General features: G+C 38.7%; 1 protein-coding gene across 2 annotated transcripts in view; it reads left to right on the top strand.

Moving 5' to 3' along the window:
• The window catches only part of GRB14 (growth factor receptor bound protein 14), a 128448-nt gene that overhangs the window by 97118 nt on the left and 10616 nt on the right, over positions 1-20714 (top strand). For both annotated transcript variants that reach the window (XM_054478739.1, XM_054478740.2), the window contains 3 exons: positions 561-698; positions 14952-15062; positions 15253-15348. In XM_054478739.1, the coding sequence (XP_054334714.1) occupies positions 561-698; positions 14952-15062; positions 15253-15348 (345 nt within the window). The remainder of the gene's footprint in view (positions 1-560; positions 699-14951; positions 15063-15252; positions 15349-20714) is intronic.

The following is a 20714-nucleotide window of genomic DNA, read 5'->3' as shown; positions in this document are numbered from 1 at the left end:
CGCCTCAAGGAGGTGAACTTGGCTCAACTTCCTGCTTCACAATTGAAGTCAGGATTGTGGTCTTACTTATACCATAATGAAGTTAATAGGTAAACCTGTAATCTCAGGGAAAACCATGGAAAACGATGTAAAGTATATCAGGACTTAACGCTATAGATGACGTCCAACTTTTTGAATGGACATTCAATTAGCTGATAATTTTGGTAGTTAGATAACTATGTACTATCACTCAGAATGTACATTTTGTGAACTCATTTTCATTTGAAACATCTCAGGTTTTTGAAAGACTCTGATTTATTTTCTGTGTGTGTATGTGTGTGTGTATATATACACACACAGAGAGATAGAAAGAGAGAGAGAGAGAGAGAAGAGAGAGAGATATACCAAGGACTATCAAAGCAATGCAGTACACACAAACACATAGTTAATTACCGTAATGTTATATGTTATGATCCTGTGTGATTTTTACATGTTTATATTTGAAATCTTAATATGATTAGTATAAGGTTACCATATCATTGATTTAATCATAGTTTGAAAATATATGAATTTTCTTTCAGATGTTTCTGAGTTCAAGCACATATCCTGAAATTCATGGTTTCTTACATGCGAAAGAACAGGGGAAGAAGTCTTGGAAAAAAATTTACTTTTTTCTAAGAAGATCTGGTTTATATTTTTCTACTAAAGGAACATCAAAGGTAAATTGAAGTATCCATGATGTGTTATGACTGACATATTAAGCTGTAAGTTAAAACACGTTTACTTTGTTGTATTTATTACTTTATTACTTGATGTCAAAGGTTGGTCTTTGATTTTCTTGATTTAAAACGTTTGCCTTGATTATTTAAACACTACTCAGCTTTACTTCACACTGGTTTCAAAGTAGTATCTTTGATGGAGTCTGGATACTCTTATTTCATTACAACATATGTTACTCCTTTGTCCTCACTCTGAATTCACTCCTTTCTCCTCATCCTTGGCTTCAGAGTTTGAAGCCTGATGTAGTGTATACCTTTTCTTTTTACCCCAGGTCATACTGCTGATCTTGTCTACTTCTGAATCTCTGTTGATCAACATCAACAGAACAGAACAGTTAATAATAGAACAGTTAATAAAATGTCTCATCTGAGTCATTTATTGCTCTTTTATTATTGATTGATGGATTTATTTCAATAGGTTTTTAAGGAACAGGTAGTGTTTGATTACCTGAATAAGTTCTTTAGTGGTGTTTTCTGAGAGTTTGGTGCACCCATCAACAGGCAGAATACACTCTACTCATTGTATAGTCTTTTATCCTTCACCCCCTCCCACCTTTTCCCTGAGTCCCCAAAGTCCATTGTATCATTCTTATTCCTTTGCATTCTCATAGCTTAGCTTCCACTTATGGGTGAGAACATATGATTTTTGGTTTTACATTCCTGAGTTACTTCACGTAGGATAATGGTCTCCAGTTCCATCCAGGCAGCTGGGAATGCCATTATTTCATTCCTTTTTATGGTTCCATGGTCTGTCTGTCTATCTATCTATCTATCTATCTATCTATCTATCTATCTATCTCAGAATTTCTTTATCCATTTGTTGATTGATGGGGATTTGGGCTGGTTCCATATTTTAGCAATTGTGAATTGCGCTGCTATAAACATGCATGTGCAAGTTATCTTTTTCATATAATGACTTCCTCTGGGAAGATACCCAGTAGTGGGATTGCTGGATCAAAATGTAGTTCTACTTTTAGTTCTTTAAGGAATCTCCACACTGTTTTCCAAAGTGGTTGTACTAGTTGACATTCCCACCAGCAGCATAAAAGCATTCCCTTTTCACCACATCCACACCAACATCTACTGTTGTTTGACTTTTTTGATTATGGCCATTCTTGCAGGAGTAAGGTGGCATCACATTGTGATTTTGATTTGCATTCCCTTGATCGTTAGTGATGTTGAGTATTTTTTTCATATGTTTGTTGGCCATTTGTATATCTTCTTTTGAGAGTTTTTTATTGATGTCTTTAGCCTACTTTTTGATGGGATTCTTTGTTTTTTTTCTTGCTGATTTGTTTGAGTTCCTTGTAGATTCTGGATATTAGTCCTTTATCAGATGTAGAAATTGCAAATATTTTCTCCTGCTCTGTGAGTTGTCTGTTTACTCTGATGAGTGTTTCTTTTGCTGTGCAGAAGCTTTTAGTTTAATTAAGTCCTATCTATTTATCTTTGTTTTTGTTTCATTTGATTTTGGGTTCTTAGTGGGGAGGTCTTTCCCTAAGCCAATATCTAGAAGGGTTTTTCTGATGTTATCTTCTAGAAAATTTCGTGGCTTCAGGTCTTAGATTTAAGCCTTTGATCCATCTTGAGTTGATTTTTGTATAAGGTCAGAGATAAGGATCCACTTTCATTCTTGTGTGACTTGCCAATTATCCCAGCACCATTTGTTGACTAGAGTGTCCTTTTTCCCACCTTTTTTTTGTTTGCTTTGTCAAAGACCAGTTGGCTGTTAAGTATCTGGCTTTATTTCTGTATTCTGTTCCATTCATCTATGTGCCTATTTTTATACCAGTACCTTGCTGTTTGGGTGACTATGGCCTTGTAGTATAGTTTGAAGTTGGGTAATGTGATGCCGCCAGGTTTGTTCTTTCTGCTTAGTCTTGCTTTGGTTATGCAGGCTCTTTTTTGGTTCCATACAAATTTTAGGATTTTTTTTGTTTAGTTCATTGAAGAACGATGATGGTATTTTGATGAGAATTGCGTTGAATTTCTAGATTGCTTTTGGCAGTATGGTCATTTTCAAAATATTGATTCTGCCCATCCATGAGCATGGGCTGTGTTTCCATTTGTTTGTGTCATCTATGATTTATTTCAGCAATGTTTTGTAGTTTTCCTTGTAGAGTTCTTTCACCTTCTTGGTTAGGTATATTCCTAAGTAGTTTATTTTATTTTTTTTACAGCTTTTGCAAAAGGGATTGAGATCTTGATTTGATTCTCAGCTTGGTCACTGTTGGTGTATAACAGAGCTATTGATTTCTGTATGTTAATTTTGTATGCTGAAACTTTGCTTAATTCATTTATCATTTCTAGGAGTTTTTTGGGGGAATCTTTAGAGTTTTCTAGGTATACGATCCTATCATCTGTAAACGATGACAGTTTGACTTCCTCTTTACCAGTTTAGATGCCCTTTATTTCTTTTTCTTGTCTGATTGCTCTGGCTAGGACTTTCAGTACTATGTTGAATAGAACTGGTGAGAGTGAGCATCCATTTTTTGTTCCAGTTCTCAGGGGGAATGCTTTCAACCTTTCCTCATTCAGTATAATGTTGGCTGTGGGTTTGCCATAGATGGCTTTGATTACTTTAAAGTATGTCCCTTCTATGCCAATTTTGCTGAAGTTTTTAATCATAAAGTGTTGCTGGATTTTGTCTAGTGCATTTTCTGCATCTATTGAGAGGAACATGTGATTTTTGTTCTAAATTCTGTTTATGTGGTGTATCACATTTATTGACTTGCATATGTTAAATTATCCCTCCATCTCTGATATATAACCCACTTGATCATGGTGGATTATGTTTTCAATATGCTGTTGGATTCGGTTGGCTAGTATTTTGTTAAGGATTTTTGCATCTATGTTCATCAGGGCTATTGGTCTGTAGTTTTCTTCTTTTGTTATGTCCTTTCCTGGTTTTGGTATTGGGGTGATAGTGGCTTCATAGAATGATATAGGGGTGATTCCCTCTTTCTCTGTCTTGTGGAATAGTGTCAATGGGATTGGTACCAGTTCTTCTTTGAATGTCTGATAGAATTCAGCTGTGAATCCATCTGGTCCTGGACTTTTTTTTTGTTGATCATTTCTTTTATTACCATTTTAATCTCACTGCTTGTTATTGGTCTTCTCAGTGTTTTTATGTCTTCCTGGTTTAATCTAGGAGGGTTATCTTTCCAGAAATTTATCCATCTTCTCTAGGTTTTCTAGTTTATGTGCATAAAGGTGTTCATAGTAGCCTTGAATGATCTTTTGTATTTCTCTGGTATTGATTGTAATATCTCCTGTTTAAATTCTAATTGACCTTATTTGGGTCTTCTCTCTTCTTTTCTTGGTTAATCTTGGCTAATGGTCTATCAATTTTATTTATCTTTACAAAGAACCAGCTTTTGTTTCGTTTATCTTTTGTATTGTTTTATTTGTTTCAATTTTATTTAGTTCTGCTCTGATCTTTGTTATTTCTTTTCTTCTGCTGTGTTTGGGTTTGGTTTGTTCTTGTTTCCCTAGTTCCTTGAGGTGTGACCTTAGGTTTCCTATTTGTGCTCTTTTAGACTTTTTGATGTTGGCATTTAAGGCTATGAACTTTCCTCTTAGCACTGCCTTTGCTGTATCCCAGATGTTTTGATAGGTTGTGTCACTATCATTGTTCGGTTCAAAGAATTTTTTCATTTCTATCTTGATTTCATTATTGATCTAACACTCATTCTGGAGCAGGTAATTTAATTTCCATGTATTTGCATGATTTTGAGGTTTCCTTTTGGAGTTGATTTCCAATTTATTACACTGTGTTCTGAGAGAGTACTTGAAATAATTTCAATTTTTAAAAATTTATTAAGACTTGTTTTGTGGCGTATCATATGGTCTATCTTGGAGAATGTTCTGTGTGCTGATGAATAGAATGTATATTCTGCAGTTGTTGGGTAGAATGTTCTGTAAATATCTGTTAAGTCCATTTGTTTTAAGGTATGGTTTAAATCCACTGTTTCTTTGTTGACCTTCTGTCTCAATGACCTGTCTAGTGCAGTTAGTGGAGTATTAAAATCCCCCACTGTTATTGTGTTGCTGTCTATCTCATTTCTTTACATCTAGTAGAATTTGTTTTATAAATTTGGGTGCTCCAGGATTAGGTGCATAGGTATATTTAGGATTGTGATTTTTTTCCTACTGGACAATTCCCTTTATCATTATATAATGTCTCTCTTTGTCTTTTTTAACTGCTGTTTCTTTAAAGTCTGTTTTGTCTGATATAACGATAGCTATTCCTGCTCTCTTTTGGTGTCCATTTGCATGGAATGTTTTTTCCACCCCTTTACCTTAAGTTTATGTGAGTCCTTATGTGTTATGTGAGTCTCTTGAAGACGGCAGATACTTGGTTGGTGAATTCTTATTTATTCTTCCATTCTGTATCTTTTAAGTGGAACATTTAGGCCATTTACAGTCAATGTTAGTATTGAGATGTGAGGTACTGAGGTACTATTCTATTCATTGTGCTATTTGTTGCCTGAATACCTTGTTTCTTTTTTCATCGTGTTTTTGTTTTATAGGTCTTGTGAGCTGTGAGCTTTATTCTTTTTTTGTAAGATGGTGATATGGTTTGGCTGTGTCCCTAACCAAATCTCATCTTGAATTGTACTGTCATAATTCCCACGTGCTGTGTGTGGGACTCGGTGGGAGATAATTGAATCACGGGAGCAGGTCATTCCCATGCTATTCTCGTGATAGTGAATAAGTCTCACAAGATCTGATGATTTTATAAAGGGGAGTTTCCCTGCACAAGTTCTCTTGTCTACTGCCATGTGAGATGTGCCTTTCACCTTCTGCTGTGATTGCGAGGCCTCCCCAGCCATGAGGAACTGTGAGTCCATTAAACCTTTTTCTTTTGTAAATTGCCCAGTCTCATGCTGATAAAGTATGTCTTTATCAGCAGCATGAAAACAGGCTAACACAGATGGAGTCTTGCTCTGTCACCCAGACTGGATTGCAGGGGCACCGTCTCGGCTCACGCAACCTCCACCTATCGGGTTCAAGTGATTCTTCTGCCTCAGCCTCCCAGATAGCTGGGATTACAGGCAAGGACCACCATGCCAGGCTAATTTATGTATTTTTAGTAGAGACAGGGTTTCACCATGTTAGCCAGGCTGGTCTCAAAATTCTGCCCTCAAGTGATCCACCCACCTTGGCATCCCAAAATGCTGAGATTTATTCTTTAAAGAGGTTCTATTTTAGTGTATTTTGAGGATTTGTTTCGAGATTTAGAGCTCCTTTTAGCAGCTCTTGTAGTGCTGGCTTGGTAGTGGCGAATTTTTTTTTTTTTTTCTTTTATTATTATTATTATTATACTTTAGGTTTTATGGTACGTGTGCGCAATGTGCAGGTAAGTTACATATGTATACATGTGCCATGCTGGTGCGCTGCACCCACCAACTCGTCATCTAGCATTAGGTATATCTCCCAATGCTATCCCTCCCCCCTCCCCCCACCCCACAACAGTCCCCGAAGTGTGATGTTCCCCTTCCTGTGTCCATGTGTTCTCATTGTTCAGTTCCTACCTATGAGTGAGAATATGCAGTGTTTGGTTTTTTGTTCTTGCGATAGTTTACTGAGAATGATGATTTCCAATTTCATCCATGTCCCTACAAAGGACGTGAACTCATCATTTTTTATGGCTGCATAGTATTCCATGGTGTATATGTGCCACATTTTCTTAATCCAGTCTATCATTGTTGGACATTTGGGTTGGTTCCAAGTCTTTGCTATTGTGAATAATGCGGCAATAAACATACGTGTGCATGTGTCTTTATAGCAGCATGATTTATAGTCCTTTGGGTATATACCCAGTAATGGGATGGCTGGGTCGAATGGAATTTCTAGTTCTAGATCCCTGAGGAATCGCCACACTGACTTCCACAAGGGTTGAACTAGTTTACAGTCCCACCAACAGTGTAAAAGTGTTCCTATTTCTCCACATCCTCTCCAGCACCTATTGTTTCCTGACTTTTTAATGATTGCCATTCTAACTGGTGTGAGATGGTATCTCACTGTGGTTTTGATTTGCATTTCTCTGATGGCCAGTGATGGTGAGCATTTTTTCATGTGTTTTTTGGCTGCATAAATGTCTTCTTTTGAGAAGTGTCTGTTCATGTCCTTCGCCCACTTTTTGATGGGGTTGTTTGTTTTTTTCTTGTAAATTTGTTTGAGTTCATTGTAGATTCTGGATATTAGCCCTTTGTCAGATGAGTAGGTTGCGAAAATTTTCTCCCATTTTGTAGGTTGCCTGTTCGGTAGTGGTGAATTTTTTCAGCATTTGTTTGTCTGGAAAAGACTGCTTAGTTTTGCTGGATACAAAATTTTTGGCTGATAATTATTTTGTTTAAGGAGACTAAAGATAGGGCCCCAATCCCTTCTAGCCTGTAGTATTTCTGCTGAGAAATTTGCTGTTAATCTGGTAGGTTTTCTTTCTTTTTTTTTTTTTTTCTTTGAGTCTCACTCTGTTGCAAGGCTGAAGTGCAGTGGCGTGATCTCCACTCACTGCAACCTCTGCCTCCCAGGTTCAAGTGATTCTCCTGCCTTAGCCTCTCAAGTAGCTGGGATTACAGGCGCACGCCACCATGGTAGGTTTTCTTTTATAGGTTACCTGATGCTTTTGCCTCATAGCTCTTAAGATTTTTTCCTTTGACTTGGCTTTGGATAACCTGATGACTATTTCCCTAGGTGATGATTTTTGTGATTAATTTCCCAGGTGTTCTTTGAGCTTCTTGTATTTGGATGTCTAGATCTCTAGCAGGCCGGAGAAGTTTTCTTTGATGATTCCCTCAAATATGTTTTCCAAACTTTAGATTTCTTTTCTTCCTTGGGAACACCAGTTCTTCTTAGGTTTGGTCATTTAACATAATCCGAAACTTCTTGGAGGCTTTGTTCATCTTTTAAATTATTATTATTTTTGTCTTTGTTGGATTAAGTTGAAAGCCTTGACTTTGAGTTCTGAAGTCCTTTCTTCTACTTGTTTGATTCTATTGTTGAAACTTTCCAGAGCATTTTGCATTTCTCTTAGTGTGTTCTTTATTTCTAAAAGTTGTATTTGGTTTTTTTCATGCTATCTATTTCACTGAAGATTTTTCCCTTCATATCTTGTATCATGGCTTTTTTTTTTTTCACTAAGTTGAACTTCACCTTTCTCTGGTGCCTTCATGATGAGCTTAATAATCAGTCTTCTGAATTCTTTTTCTGACAATTCAGAGATTTCTTCTTGGTTTGGATCCATTGCTGGTGAGCTAGTGTCATCTTTTAGGGGTATGAAATAACTTGTTTTGTCATATTACCAGTATTGTTTCTCTGGTTCCTTCTCATTTGGGTATACTATGTCAAAAAGAAGATTTGGGGCTGAAGGGCTGCCGTTCAGATTCTTTTGTCCCACAGGGTGCTCCCTTAATATGGTGCTCTCCCTCTTCCCCTAGGGATGTGGCTTCCTGAGAGCCAAACTGCAGTGAGTGTTATTTCTCTTTCAGATCTAGCCACCCAGTGGAGCTCCTTGGCCCTGGGCTGGTACTGGAGAGTGTCTGCAGAGAGTTCTGATGTGAACCATCTTCAGGTCTCTCAGCCATGGATACCAGCAGCTGCTCCAGTGAAGGTGGCAGGGGAGTGAAGTGGACTCTGTGAGGGTCCTTAGTTGTAGTTTTGTTTACTGTGCTAGTTTTGTGATGGTTGGCCTGCAGCCTGGAGTTGGCGCTGTCAAGAGCATATCAGCTGCAGTAGTACAGGGAGGATCAGGTGGTGGATGGTGCCCCGGAGCACACAAAAGATTATGTCCTTTGTCTTTGGCTACCAGGGCAGGTAGGGAAAGACCATCAGACGGGCCAGGGTTAGGCATGTCTGAGCTCAGACTCTCCTTGGACAGGGCTTGCTGCGGCTGCTGTCGGGGATGGAAGTGTGGTTCTCAGGCCAATGGAGTTATGTTCCCAGGGGGATTATGGCTGCCTCTGCTGCATCATACAGGTTACCAGAGAAGTGGTGGAAAATTGGCAGTTACAGGCCTCACCCAGCTCCTGTGCAGCCCAGAAGTTCAGTTTAGCTCCCTCCATGCCCCACCAACAGCACTGAGTATTTTTCCAGGCAGCAGGTGAACAGGGCTGAGAACTTGCCTCAGGCAACCGGCCTCCCAACTGAGAAGGCAAGCAGGGATTTCAGGTTTTGCACCTCCCCGCCTGCCAAGGCTTCTGTACTGTGTTTGCACTCCTGATTCACCCCCTACCCCAGGTTCTGTCTAGGAAACAATGAGTCAGTTGAAATTGTTACAAAGTTCAGCTGGAATTTTCCTTCTCTCTGTGGTCTTTTCCAAGTTCCTCTGGCAGCCCTCCCCAGGCACCCCTGTGAGACAGTCAGAAAAGGCTTCCCTGGGGACCCAGAGTGCCCACAGGCTCTTCCTGCTGCTTTTTCTACCCTGTATTTCACTCAACTCTAAATTTGTCTCAGCTGTAGGTAATGTCAAATCCTTCTCCTGTGATCTGGACCTTCAGGTTCCCCAGTGAGGGTGTGTGTTCAGGGGTGGACGATCCCCCTTTTCACACTTTGGGTACTCACAGTTTTTTGGCTGTCTTCTGGGGGCCCTGCAGCAGCAATTCATTTCCTTCAAAAGGTCTGTGGATTCTCTTGGCTTTCCTTATATGTTCTTGTAGTTCTTGGAGCAAAAGTTCACAATGTGAGTCTTCTCATGCTATTCCGCAGAGTGGGAGCTGCAAGTTAGTCCTGCCTCCTGTTCCTTTACTTCTCTTTAGTTATTTTGTGTGTGTTATTTTGTCTCCTTACATAAATTGTAAATTCCTAGAGGAAGTTATGATGCTGTCATCAGGGATGAATAGATATATTTATCTACATGCTTCTATGTTTACCCATATAATGGTTACATAGATATACATGTGCAGAAGTTCATATGCACATACATCATCACTTAAACATATATGTGTATTCTACAGTGCTGCCTGGTTTCTGTGTCTAGTCTATGTCCATTATGTTATATAGTCTTTGGCATACAAGTGTTGACATTTTATGCAACGCATTGGTGTCTTTCAAGTAAAAATTCTTTTGAGAGTTTTTATGGGAGGTTATTGTTATTCTATTTTCATGCATCTATAGTTGTCAGTGACAGCACCATTGCTTCTTTATGGGTTAAACTGTCTTTTTTCTCTAGCAATTTTTCAAACATTCTTATAAACTTTGGTGTGCAGTAATTTCCCTGCTATATTACTAGGTGTGTTGAAATATAGTCTGCTAAATCTTGCTTGATTCTCAGCGCATGCATTCAATCTGCAAACTCATCTTTTTATCATACTAGAAATGTACATCCATTATTTATTTGACTACTTCTTTTCCATTCTTGTTATGTGATCTTTTGCATTTGTCTTAGGATTTTCTGTCTTGGCTAGTTATGACTTCAGATGTCCCATGGCTTGTCTCTGCCTTTGTATTCACATGGCCTTCTCCCTTTCTCTCTGTATGTCTCTTATAACAACACTTGTCATTGGATTTTGGGCCCACCTGGATAATCTAGAATAATCTCATCTCAGGATCCTTAACTTAATTATATCTTCAGTGACCCTTTTTCTGAATTAAGGTTACATTTACAATTTCCTGGTATTAGGGCATGGGCATATTTTTGGGGGGGCTACTATTCAACCTACTACAGAAAGCCATTGAAGTGTTTGAACAAGGGAGTGAAATTACCAAAAGAGTATCTTGAGATTAGTTTCATCACAGGGAGCTTAAAAGATCAAAGAGAGAGAGATTGAAAGAGAGAAAAAGAGACTGAAGGGAAGAAGGCAAAGGAGGCAGAGAGGGAGGAGTGGGAAGGAAAGAGAGAGAGAGAAGTAGAGAGAGAGGGAATTGGTTACAGGCACAGATGCTAATTAGATGATCATTTCATTAATCCAGGTGGAAGTGATGCGATCTAACCTAGGACAAGCAGTGAGAGGAGAGTAAAGGAATGGCCACAAGATTAAATGGCAAAAGGCCAGATTTGTGTGGCTGATTGATGTCAAAGAAGAGGAAGCAGTTAAAAATGTTCTTAAAGATAAAATTGACAATTTAGAAATAGAAAATAAAAATAAACAGGAATAGCATATTTGCTAGAAGGTAACTCTCTTAGAAGACAAATAGTGATCTTAGTTCTGGATATGTTTTATTGAGGATGAAGCAAACAAATGGCAATGCTCAAAACAGCTAACAATGGAGACCAGATGTTTGGGTAATGGTCTTGATAGGAGATATGGAGCTGCAAAATAGTTATACTTGGCTTTTTCCCATATTTTCCCCCAACTGCTCTTGTATAGCTTCCTTCTTTCCCTCATACACAGTTTTCTTTTGTTACTGTTCTTGTGTGTGGGTCTTATGTGTGTGCATGTATTTCCTTGTGGTATAATGCTTCATGAACCACTACCTGGCTACCATCTATGTTTGCTCAAAGCCCTGGGTCTCTACAGTCAGCACGTAGTGAAGCCTGCCAGGCTTGTGTCCTTCCCTCAGGGCAGCAAGTTCCCCCAGCCCCTGGGTTGGTCTAGAGATGCCATATTGGAGCCAGGAACTATAGCCAAAAACCTTGGAAATCAGCTAGGTGTGGTGGCTCACACCTGTAATCCCAGCACTTTGGGAGGCTGAGGCGGGTGGATTACCAGAGGTCAGGAGTTAGAGACCAGCCTGGCCAACATGGCAAATCCCCTTCTCTACTAAAAATACAAAAATTAGCCAGGCGTGGTGGCACAAGCTTGTAATCCCAACTACTCCGGAGGCTGAGGCAAGAGAATCACTTGAACCTGGGAGGCGGAGGTTGCAGTGAGCCAAGATCACACCATTGCCCTCCAGCCTGGGCAACAAGACCGAAACTCTGTCTCAAAAAACAAAAACAAACAAATAAACAAAAAACCTTGGAAATCTACCTGTTGTTCCATTCTACTGCGGCTTAGCTGGCACTCAAACCATGAGACGCAGTCCTTCCCACTCTTCCTCCCACTTTTCACTGGAAGAGGAGCCTCACCCCTGGCCACTATTACTTCAAGTCCCCAGGGAGTACTGCTAGCGACTGCTGATGTTCATCTAAGGCCCAAGGGCTCTTCAGTCATCTTGTGGTGAATGCCACCAGGTCTGGGACTCGCCCTTCATGGTAGTGGACTCCCCTCTGACTCAGAGCATGTCCAGAAATGTCATCCAAGAGCCGAGGCCCAGAACTGGGGACCCCTCAGAACCATCCTGGTGCTCTACCCATCTCTGGCCGAGCTGGAATCGAACATACAAGACAAAGTCTCCTTTACTTTTCCCTCTGTTTTTCTCAAGCAGAAGGAATCTCTCACCATAGTCACCACAACTCGAAATGTGCTGGGTTTCACCTGAAGCCAGCATATCTTAGGATCTATCTTAGGGTCTCTTCCAAGTCCCATGGGTTACTACCTGGATATCACTGCTGGTTCTTCAGGGCCCAAGATCTCTTAGTCAGCAGGTGATGGATCCTGCCAGGACTAGGTTTTTCCCTTCAAGGCAGTGGATTCCCTTCTGGCTCAGGATGTATCTAACAATGTCATCTGGGAGCTACTTTCTGAATGAGGGCCTCACAGCTCTGACTGGTGCCCTGTCCTACTGTGGTTAAGCTGGTATCCAAGATGTAAGACAGAATCCTCTTTACTCTTCCCTCTCCTCTCCTCAAGTGGAAGGAGGGGATCTCTTTTTGGAGCCACGAGCTGTGCTGCCTGGGGTTGTGGGAAGGGTAGTGCAAGGACTCCCTTAGCCACCCCAGCTGTTGCTCACTAGCTTGTGTGCCCTCCAAGTGCATGGCTTCCAATCCCAGCTCATCACTAGGACTTGCTTAGGAGTTGCAGTCCTTGCAGCCTAGACTGCCTTTCATGTCGATTTAGGGCCTCAGAGCAGTTTAGTCCGCAGTTGGGAGGCTTGCCAGAACTCGAGTTCTAACTGCTGGGATGGGAGGTTCCCCACTGGTTAGGGCTGGTCTAAATCCTCCCTCCATGGGTAGGTGTCAGCTGAGTTCAGTCCGGTTTTGCTTTCCACTGTGACAGGGCAGCACTGAGTTCAATGCAGTCTCACAGTTACTGTGCTCTCCCTCTCCTAAGTACACAGATTCTTTCTCCTGCTGAGGAACAGGGGAGGGGAGGTACTGACAATTTAAGACTGTCTTTCCTACCTCCTTCAGTGCCTCTTTCAGTGATATGAAGGCCCCAGGGAGTACTGCAGGGACTGCTGATGTTCACTTAAGGCCTAAGGGCTCTCCAGTCATCTTGTGGTGAATGCACCAGGACTGAGACTCACCCTTCGTGGTAGTGGGCTCCCCTCTAAAACCAGATACTGGGAGTGCTCATCTGATTCTGGTTCTTAGGAAGGTGCTTTTTTTTTTGGTGTAGATGTTAAATTTGGTGTTCCTGCTTGGGGGAGGATAGGTAGAGCCTTCTGTTCAACCATCTTGCTCTGCACCTCCTAATGTCATATACGGCATTTCTACCTGGCAAAGAAACCATTTCCTATCCTTTTCTCTGAGGAGGTCTTGATTGGTTTTAGTTCCAAATTTAGTTAACCACTGCTGCAAGTCTTAAAGATGTGGTCATGAATATATTTACAGAGAAATCTCTAAGTACCCTTCTCTCCACCTCCCCATGTCCATACACATGGGGAGATGTACAAATGTACACATACTTATATTTTGCTAACCATGCCAGTTCAACTTCATAGCCTTATAGTACCATAAGCCTATAGCAGTGGTGGAACAAAAATCAAGAGAAAAAAACTCATCATACCTCTTATTGCCTTCCAGTGTTTCTCGAGCTACCTTTTACTCTTGTTTGAATAACTGAACTATATTGACTTCTACGGCATCAGTGGACAGGGATGGTTTTATTCCATCTTACTAGAAATCAAATATTTTTACCAGCAAATTAGTTTCTATCAAGGAATAAGATTTGTAAAGCCAGGGCAATAAGTGTACCTTTCTCTTTCCTCCTACCTTTTTCCAAGGGTCCTATTCTGGGTCTTTTTAAAACAATTTTCTTTCCTTTCTTATTCTTCAATGGTGTTAGAAACTACAGTCATTCATTCAATTAAAATGCTTAAGAACAGTGAATACAGAGAAACTCTTGGTCTGCCAGTTATCAGAGGTGGAATAACACCGGTAAATGACAGTGAAAGATTCTTTTGGTTTTCGGATTTGAATGGGGTTGCACGTTTTGCTCAGTGTGTTCTTCTGTGGGGTGTTTTTTTTTTTTTTTTTTTCCATTGCTTCTCAAATTTTACTGCTTATGAATCACCTGGGATCTTGTTAAAATGCAGATACTGATTCAGGAGGTCTGGGATGAGCCCTGAAAGTTTGCATTTCTAACAAGCTCCCAGGTGATACTGATGCTGCTGGTCTGAGACCACACTACTAGCAGCAAGGTTTTAGAGAACAAATGCATTTTGGTCAGTTTTGATTATACATTCAACCTCAGAATTAAGCACTTCTCCAAGTTATTAACCTATCATAGAATAATATGACCTAGTGATTTCCCATGACCAGTTGTAAATCTCATGGATTTCCCAGAGAAGAAATAGCTGTTCATGATTCCACTTTGCGTTGAAAATCAGAAACATTCCGCTGCCAGCTAATTTCCCTGAACTCATCTATCTGTACAGACTTTCTTTCTTTCCTTTTGTAAAGTTAGAGATTCCTGTAGTTGCTGCTTCCTGTGGTGTATTCCGCTGTACACAAATGTGAGGGATGACTGGGTGAATGGAGCAAGAATCATTGTCTTGTTCTGTTTTATCTTCTTTAACTGCTATGGAAGCTCAAACCAACCTTCTCCCCTTTGTTGAGCTACCATTATTTGAAAGCTGGTTGAGGAATACATTTCCACAACCCAATCTTTGCTAACTTTTTTCTCTCTCAGATTCTTTGAAACGGTGGTTAAAGAGAATCGGAAGTTTAAAACAGGAACTTATTTATATTATATTGGAAGTTAAATTATAAACAAAATTTTCACTTCTCAAATTAAATAAAATTGTATCCAGCTCCTGGTTAATTAAAGATACAGTAACTTAGATTTTTTCTCTCCTTTTATTTTTGTGGCATCATACTGAACTTCTGTTGGTCATAAGTTTTTGCCCAAGGTATAAATTATATAATATAAACACACAAAAAAGATAATGCAAAAATATGTATCCATCTCAATACTTTTTTTTAAGGAACCGCGGCATTTGCAGTTTTTCAGCGAATTTGGCAATAGTGATATTTATGTGTCGCTGGCAGGCAAAAAAAAACATGGAGCACCGACTAACTATGGATTCTGCTTTAAGGTACACGCTTAATATTTTGATAGTGAATAAAGCAAGCCTCAGCCTTTTAGGTAAGCTTGAGTTTCTTTTAATTGCTTTTGAAAAGAGACAGCTTTCTCTTATATATAGGAGAATTTTAGTGGCTTTTATTTCAACAGGTGTTACCTTCAAGATATGCATTAACGATAAACAATGTGCTGTGGCCTTCTAGCCTAACAAAGCGGGAGGGCCCCGAGACCTGAAAATGCTCTGTGCAGAAGAAGAGCAGAGTAGGACGTGCTGGGTGACCGCGATTAGATTGCTTAAGGTAATCTCGCCAGAGGCATGAATTTCTATTAAATGCTGTGAGTACCATAAAAGTTAGAAAATATCTGTATTTCAGAACCTGAAGTCTCACTGGGTGGCTACATGAGAAAGGAGAAAAATAACCACCAAATGTGTATGTTTTTAAAATTCTAAATGATAAACATTTTCGGAGTAGAGTGGAATAACCTAATACATTTCTCTTTTGTGTGTGGAGTAAGTATTCCATTTGTAGAAGTGTTCTGATTTTTACTTTTGTGAAGGTATTACATAGCCAGTATAACTAAATGAAATGTCTCCTATACATGACTAAGTCTGCATTCTTAAAACGTTGCCAACAATCCAAGGTAAAGTGTATTTTAAAATTTGCCCACCCTTGAGATATTTAATGTAACTGTTTTGTGTTCGATTTGTGTTTTATAAATTGCTTTCTAGTTTAATAAGCATGACTCAAATTATTGTACAGTTTTACTATGAATATAGTTTTTAAACATCTACTCTTGTGCTAAGTAGAAATTACAACTTCTGTAAGCATAATTTGTTGCTGCTGAGCAATTTTGAAATGAGTAACAATATTCTAAAGGTAGACTCTCATAGGAAATAAAAGCAGAACTGATTTCTTCCAGAATGTATAGAAAGCATATTTATTTTCAAAAACTGTTTGCCAGTAAATTGAGCAAAACTTAAACTGTATACTTATAACAATTATCAACTATTTCCTTTTAAAGATACTGATTTGGTAGTCACAGTTAGGGAGGAAATTACAAAATTTTGTTGTTGAAAAGATACAATCCAGGGAAAGTGCCCGTCCACATTAGTTAGTATTGCTGCTGCCGAAGCCAACAAAATATATAACTTATCGTTATTATTAAATTTTTGGTTTAAAATAAGAGCATTAACATTTTCTAAGGTACTCTTTGTAATTTATGCCTAGGAACTAATATAATTTGCCAATATATTGATTATGCATATTATATGTGTATTATATATATATAATCCTTTTCTTACCACAGGAAGATTTAGATTATTAACAATGCGTGTGCTAAAACTAGCTTTTCAGTATAGTTAGAAATGAAAATCAGAGCAGCTGGAGCATTGTGAAGTCCTTAGGTTCCCCCATTTCATTTACCCTGAAGAAGGGGATGCAGTAAACTTTTCAATTGATTTGCAGTTTGTATATTTTCCAGGTGTACTTTTTTTCTTCTGCCTTTGCCATTTTTACCTCTTCTGCTCTCTGTTGACTTTTTCCTAGCATCCGACTTAAGAGAAATCAGGGTAAAGAAGGACAGAATAGTCATAATCAGAATCATTATCATACCAGGTTTAGAAGAAAGTTTTATTTTGTATTCTTACAATTTTTAAATTGAGGTAAAATTCACAAAATATAAAATTAATCAAACTATTGTTAATGTGAATAATTCAGTGGCATTTAGTGCATTCAGTTCCAAAACGTTTTAATCACCTCAAAAGCAAACTCCATACCCATTAAGCAGTTACTCCCACACCCTAGCAATCACCAATTTGCCTCTGTCTGTGTAGATTTACCTATTGTAGGTATTTCGAATAAATGGAATCATACAGTATGTGACCTTTTGTTTCTGACTTTTACTTAGCATAATGTTTTGTGGTTCACCAACATTGAAGCATATGTTAGGTCTTTATTCCTTTTTATGGCTGTGTACTATTCCATTGTATATATAGCTCTCTATATCTATATGTTGGATAAACACAGTTTATCCATTTTTTCATTGATGGACATTTAGGTTGTTTCTACCTTGGACTATTGTGAATAGTGCTGCTATGAATATGTGTATATGTATTTGAGTACAGGTTTTCAATTTTGGAGGAATACATGTTGTAATGAAATTGCTTATTATATGGTAATTCTATGTTTAATTTTTTGAGAAATTGCCAAAATGTTTTTCCACAGGGGCTGAACCATTTTGCATTCCTACCAGTAATGCATGAGAGTTCCAATTTCTTCACATATTTGTCAATACTTGTTATTTACTTTTTTTGGTTCTTGTTCTTGTTAATTATGGTCATTCTAGTGGATGTGAAGTGGTATTGGAAGAAAGTTTTAACAAATGATTTGAATGAAGCTTTTTGTTTAACTGTGAAATTTACATTCTTTTGCTGTTTTGGCAGATAACCACCAGGTTTACTTCTTTAGGAGAGGTTTGCTTGTTTTTCAAATATTCTGCTGTTAAAGTCACCTTCAGCTTTCTGAATTTACATGTGGTCCCCGCCCCATCCTTAAGGATTCTGAATAAGAACTACTAACTTTGTCCAGCCCTCCAGTTTTACAGATAAAGAGGCTGGTACTCTTTGGAAGGCTCTGCTCCATCAAGAGTTATGGTAGAGAAAATACCTTGTGGTTTTTGGTTTTCTCTGTTTTTCAAAACTGGAAATCAGGCTAGGTTGCAAAGAGGATGTTCTTCAACCTTGTTAACCCATCTTCCTCCTTTGTAACTTGGGCTTAAAGTTTGACACCCAACACAGAAGCAGGTGGTAAGCCCACTTCCTTTAATCAGCATTTCACTTAATCTAAGAAGCCATTGGTTTTTACCAGGAGACATCACTATTTTTATTAGCATTAAAAGGAAAAAAAATGATGCCAATAAAATGATGACATGATGCTTTCATATCACTTATAATTTTTGTTTTATTTATTCAGATAGTTTTGTTAGGCTTATTTGAACGTAGATTTTTGTAATTTAATCACTTTTGTTTGTACACACTCAGATATATATACATACGGACATAAATGTATTTTACACATACATATATATGCGTTAAGTATATACACACATAAATATAAAATAAAATATATAAGTAGAATACATTAATTGAGGTATCTTTAAAACTTCTTCTTATTCTAAGCCTGGCTTTTCTGAATCATTTTCATCTCAGAGTCACAGATACCTGTATTTTCCACAGGATATGGCATGGGGCTGTGTTCCACTGATATTGCGTGTGCAAGGTTTGATGCTGGTGATTTCTTGATCCCACCAAAGGTTTCGGGCAATGACAAATCACTGGGTCCATAGTGAATATAAGATGTTATAGATTATAGGATACAGTTGAATTTATAGATGTTAGATTTTGAAATGCACATCAAAAATGGGTGAAATACACTAAAAGCTTTCTTTAATTCTTCCATTTCAGTGAGGCTTATCTCCTGGAAGAATGTTCCCTTCTCACTATTTTTTCTCATCTTACTGTTCTTAAGGCATCTTTCAATCACAGATTCCCAGTTCAAAGATGCTTCATTGTGTTGGTTTTCTATGACTGCTCTAACAAATTAACACCGGGGTAGTGACTTAAAGCAACATAAATTTATTGTTCTTTAGTTCAGAAGCCTGAAATGAGTCTTACTGGATTAAGTCAAGGTGTTGGCAGAGCTGCATTTCTTACTGAAGGCTCTAGAGGAGAATCCAGTTATCTTGTCTTTTGGCAGCCTTTAAAATCCACCCAGACGTCTTATCTGGGGACCCTTTCAACATCTTCAAAGCCAACACTGTCACAACAAGTATTTCTCACACTGCCATCTCCCTGGTACTGCCTCTTCTGCCTCTCCCTTCCACTTATTAAGGCTCCTTGTGATTACACTGGGCCCACATGGATAAGCCAGGATCATCACCCCACCTTACAATCAGCTGATTGACAACCTTAATTCCCTTTTTCCATGTAGCTTAACATAGGCTCTGGAGATTAGGATGTGGACATCTTTGGGGGACCATTATTCTACCTACCACATCCATGTTTCCTGTTCATTTCAATAATGGCAAAGCTTTTCCAGATGAGGCTGAAGAAGGAAGGAGGCATCTGTGAGGCCCTTTATCTGGAACCTGTGAGAACCCAAACAGGAAAGAGATATGATATGATCTCTTTTACACTATAAAATACCCAGATCACAGGAAGCCAGGGCTTGCTCCAGGTCTCACAACACAGACACACTTGTGGCATTCTAATGGTGGAGTGAGTTGGCTTCCCTGGCAACTTCTTGTCAGCAGGGCTCCTCCTCTTGGATCCCCCTGGCTGGTGCAGCTGGGCTCACCTGATGGTAGAAGTGTCTTTAACACCTACTTTGTTTTCTTTTGTTGTCTACTGTGTTATTTCCAGCGTTTACCATTGTACTTAGCGGGAATGAACAAGGAGATATTATCTTGGCTGAACTGGGAGTGCCCTCTTTTTTCATCACACACCACTTGTTAGAAACAGCCTCCTACCAAGAATTTGGCCACTTGTTTTATTCTTATGTCCTTTTCTTTTATATATACGTAAAGTCTTCATATGGATCAGATGGAGACTCTCTTTTTCTCTTTGGATAAATTCGAATTACATAGAGAATTATAGAATATCTGAGACTTAGAAAATGGGAGATTTTCTCATGTGTAATGTCCTAGTTACATGTTGTCTCTTTCCCTTCCCTTCAATTAGAACTCTGCAAGGTTCTCTCTAACATATTTTGGTCCCTTATCTGCCCCTCCATAGGATGGGGAAATGTTAAGGTGACCCCCGCCCTACCTCTTGTCCAGAGTTAAATGCCTACTAAAGACCTCCAGCAGCACAGAGGCAACTACCTAACACTGCAGGTACCAGGGACAATATATCTTTGAAGAAAACAGACTTATTAGTAGGTAGCTGGCTTTTCAATGCAGATAAATAAAAGGTGGCCAAGCAGCATGTTTCTTGTGAAAGTGTTGGTTTGAGGTTATTATATATTCTCCAAAATGAATTTGACTAGGAATTAAGCTCCTCTGCCTTCTTTTTAAAGCTATTGTAGGCTTAGAGTTGATTTGAAATAAATTTCATTAGGTCCCATTAATGTCAATCAAACCTTAAATTAAAAAATAATTTTTAGAAGTTGGAAAATAATTGGATAAGAAGTCAACACAGAGAATTTTAAATGAGTGTGGGTTTGCATTCATGTTAAAAGCAAACTCTTGAAAACAGTGACTCCTCTAGACCCCCTCTGATTTTTTTTTTTTTTTTGCCTAATTACCAAATATATCCATTGTGCTAGAATTGCTTTTGAGGGAATAGTCTTTAGTAGAAAAACAGCTCTGCTGGAATGTTTAAATAGAATTTCTCCTTCGGGTAAGATTTGATTCCATGGTGTCTATTTAATCTCTTTTATATAAAACCTAACTTTTAAGTTCATTATGGCTCTATGAAATGGACAGAATTGCAGAATATAGGGGAAAAAAGGCTGTTTATTCCATTGTTTTCTTTTTCTTTTCCTTCTTTTTTTTTTTAACAAAGTGGCTTAAACCTAAAGGAGGTTAGCTTCCAAATTCAGATGTGGAAACCTCCAGGACAAGTTTGGTTTTGGCAGTTGGCATTCTTAATGTCTTTCAAACTAAT

This window comes from Pongo pygmaeus, chromosome 11, assembly GCF_028885625.2.
Source record: "Pongo pygmaeus isolate AG05252 chromosome 11, NHGRI_mPonPyg2-v2.0_pri, whole genome shotgun sequence".
In the NCBI taxonomy this organism is placed as follows: domain Eukaryota; kingdom Metazoa; phylum Chordata; class Mammalia; order Primates; family Hominidae; genus Pongo; species Pongo pygmaeus.
This window is presented reverse-complemented; position numbering and strand designations above follow the sequence as displayed.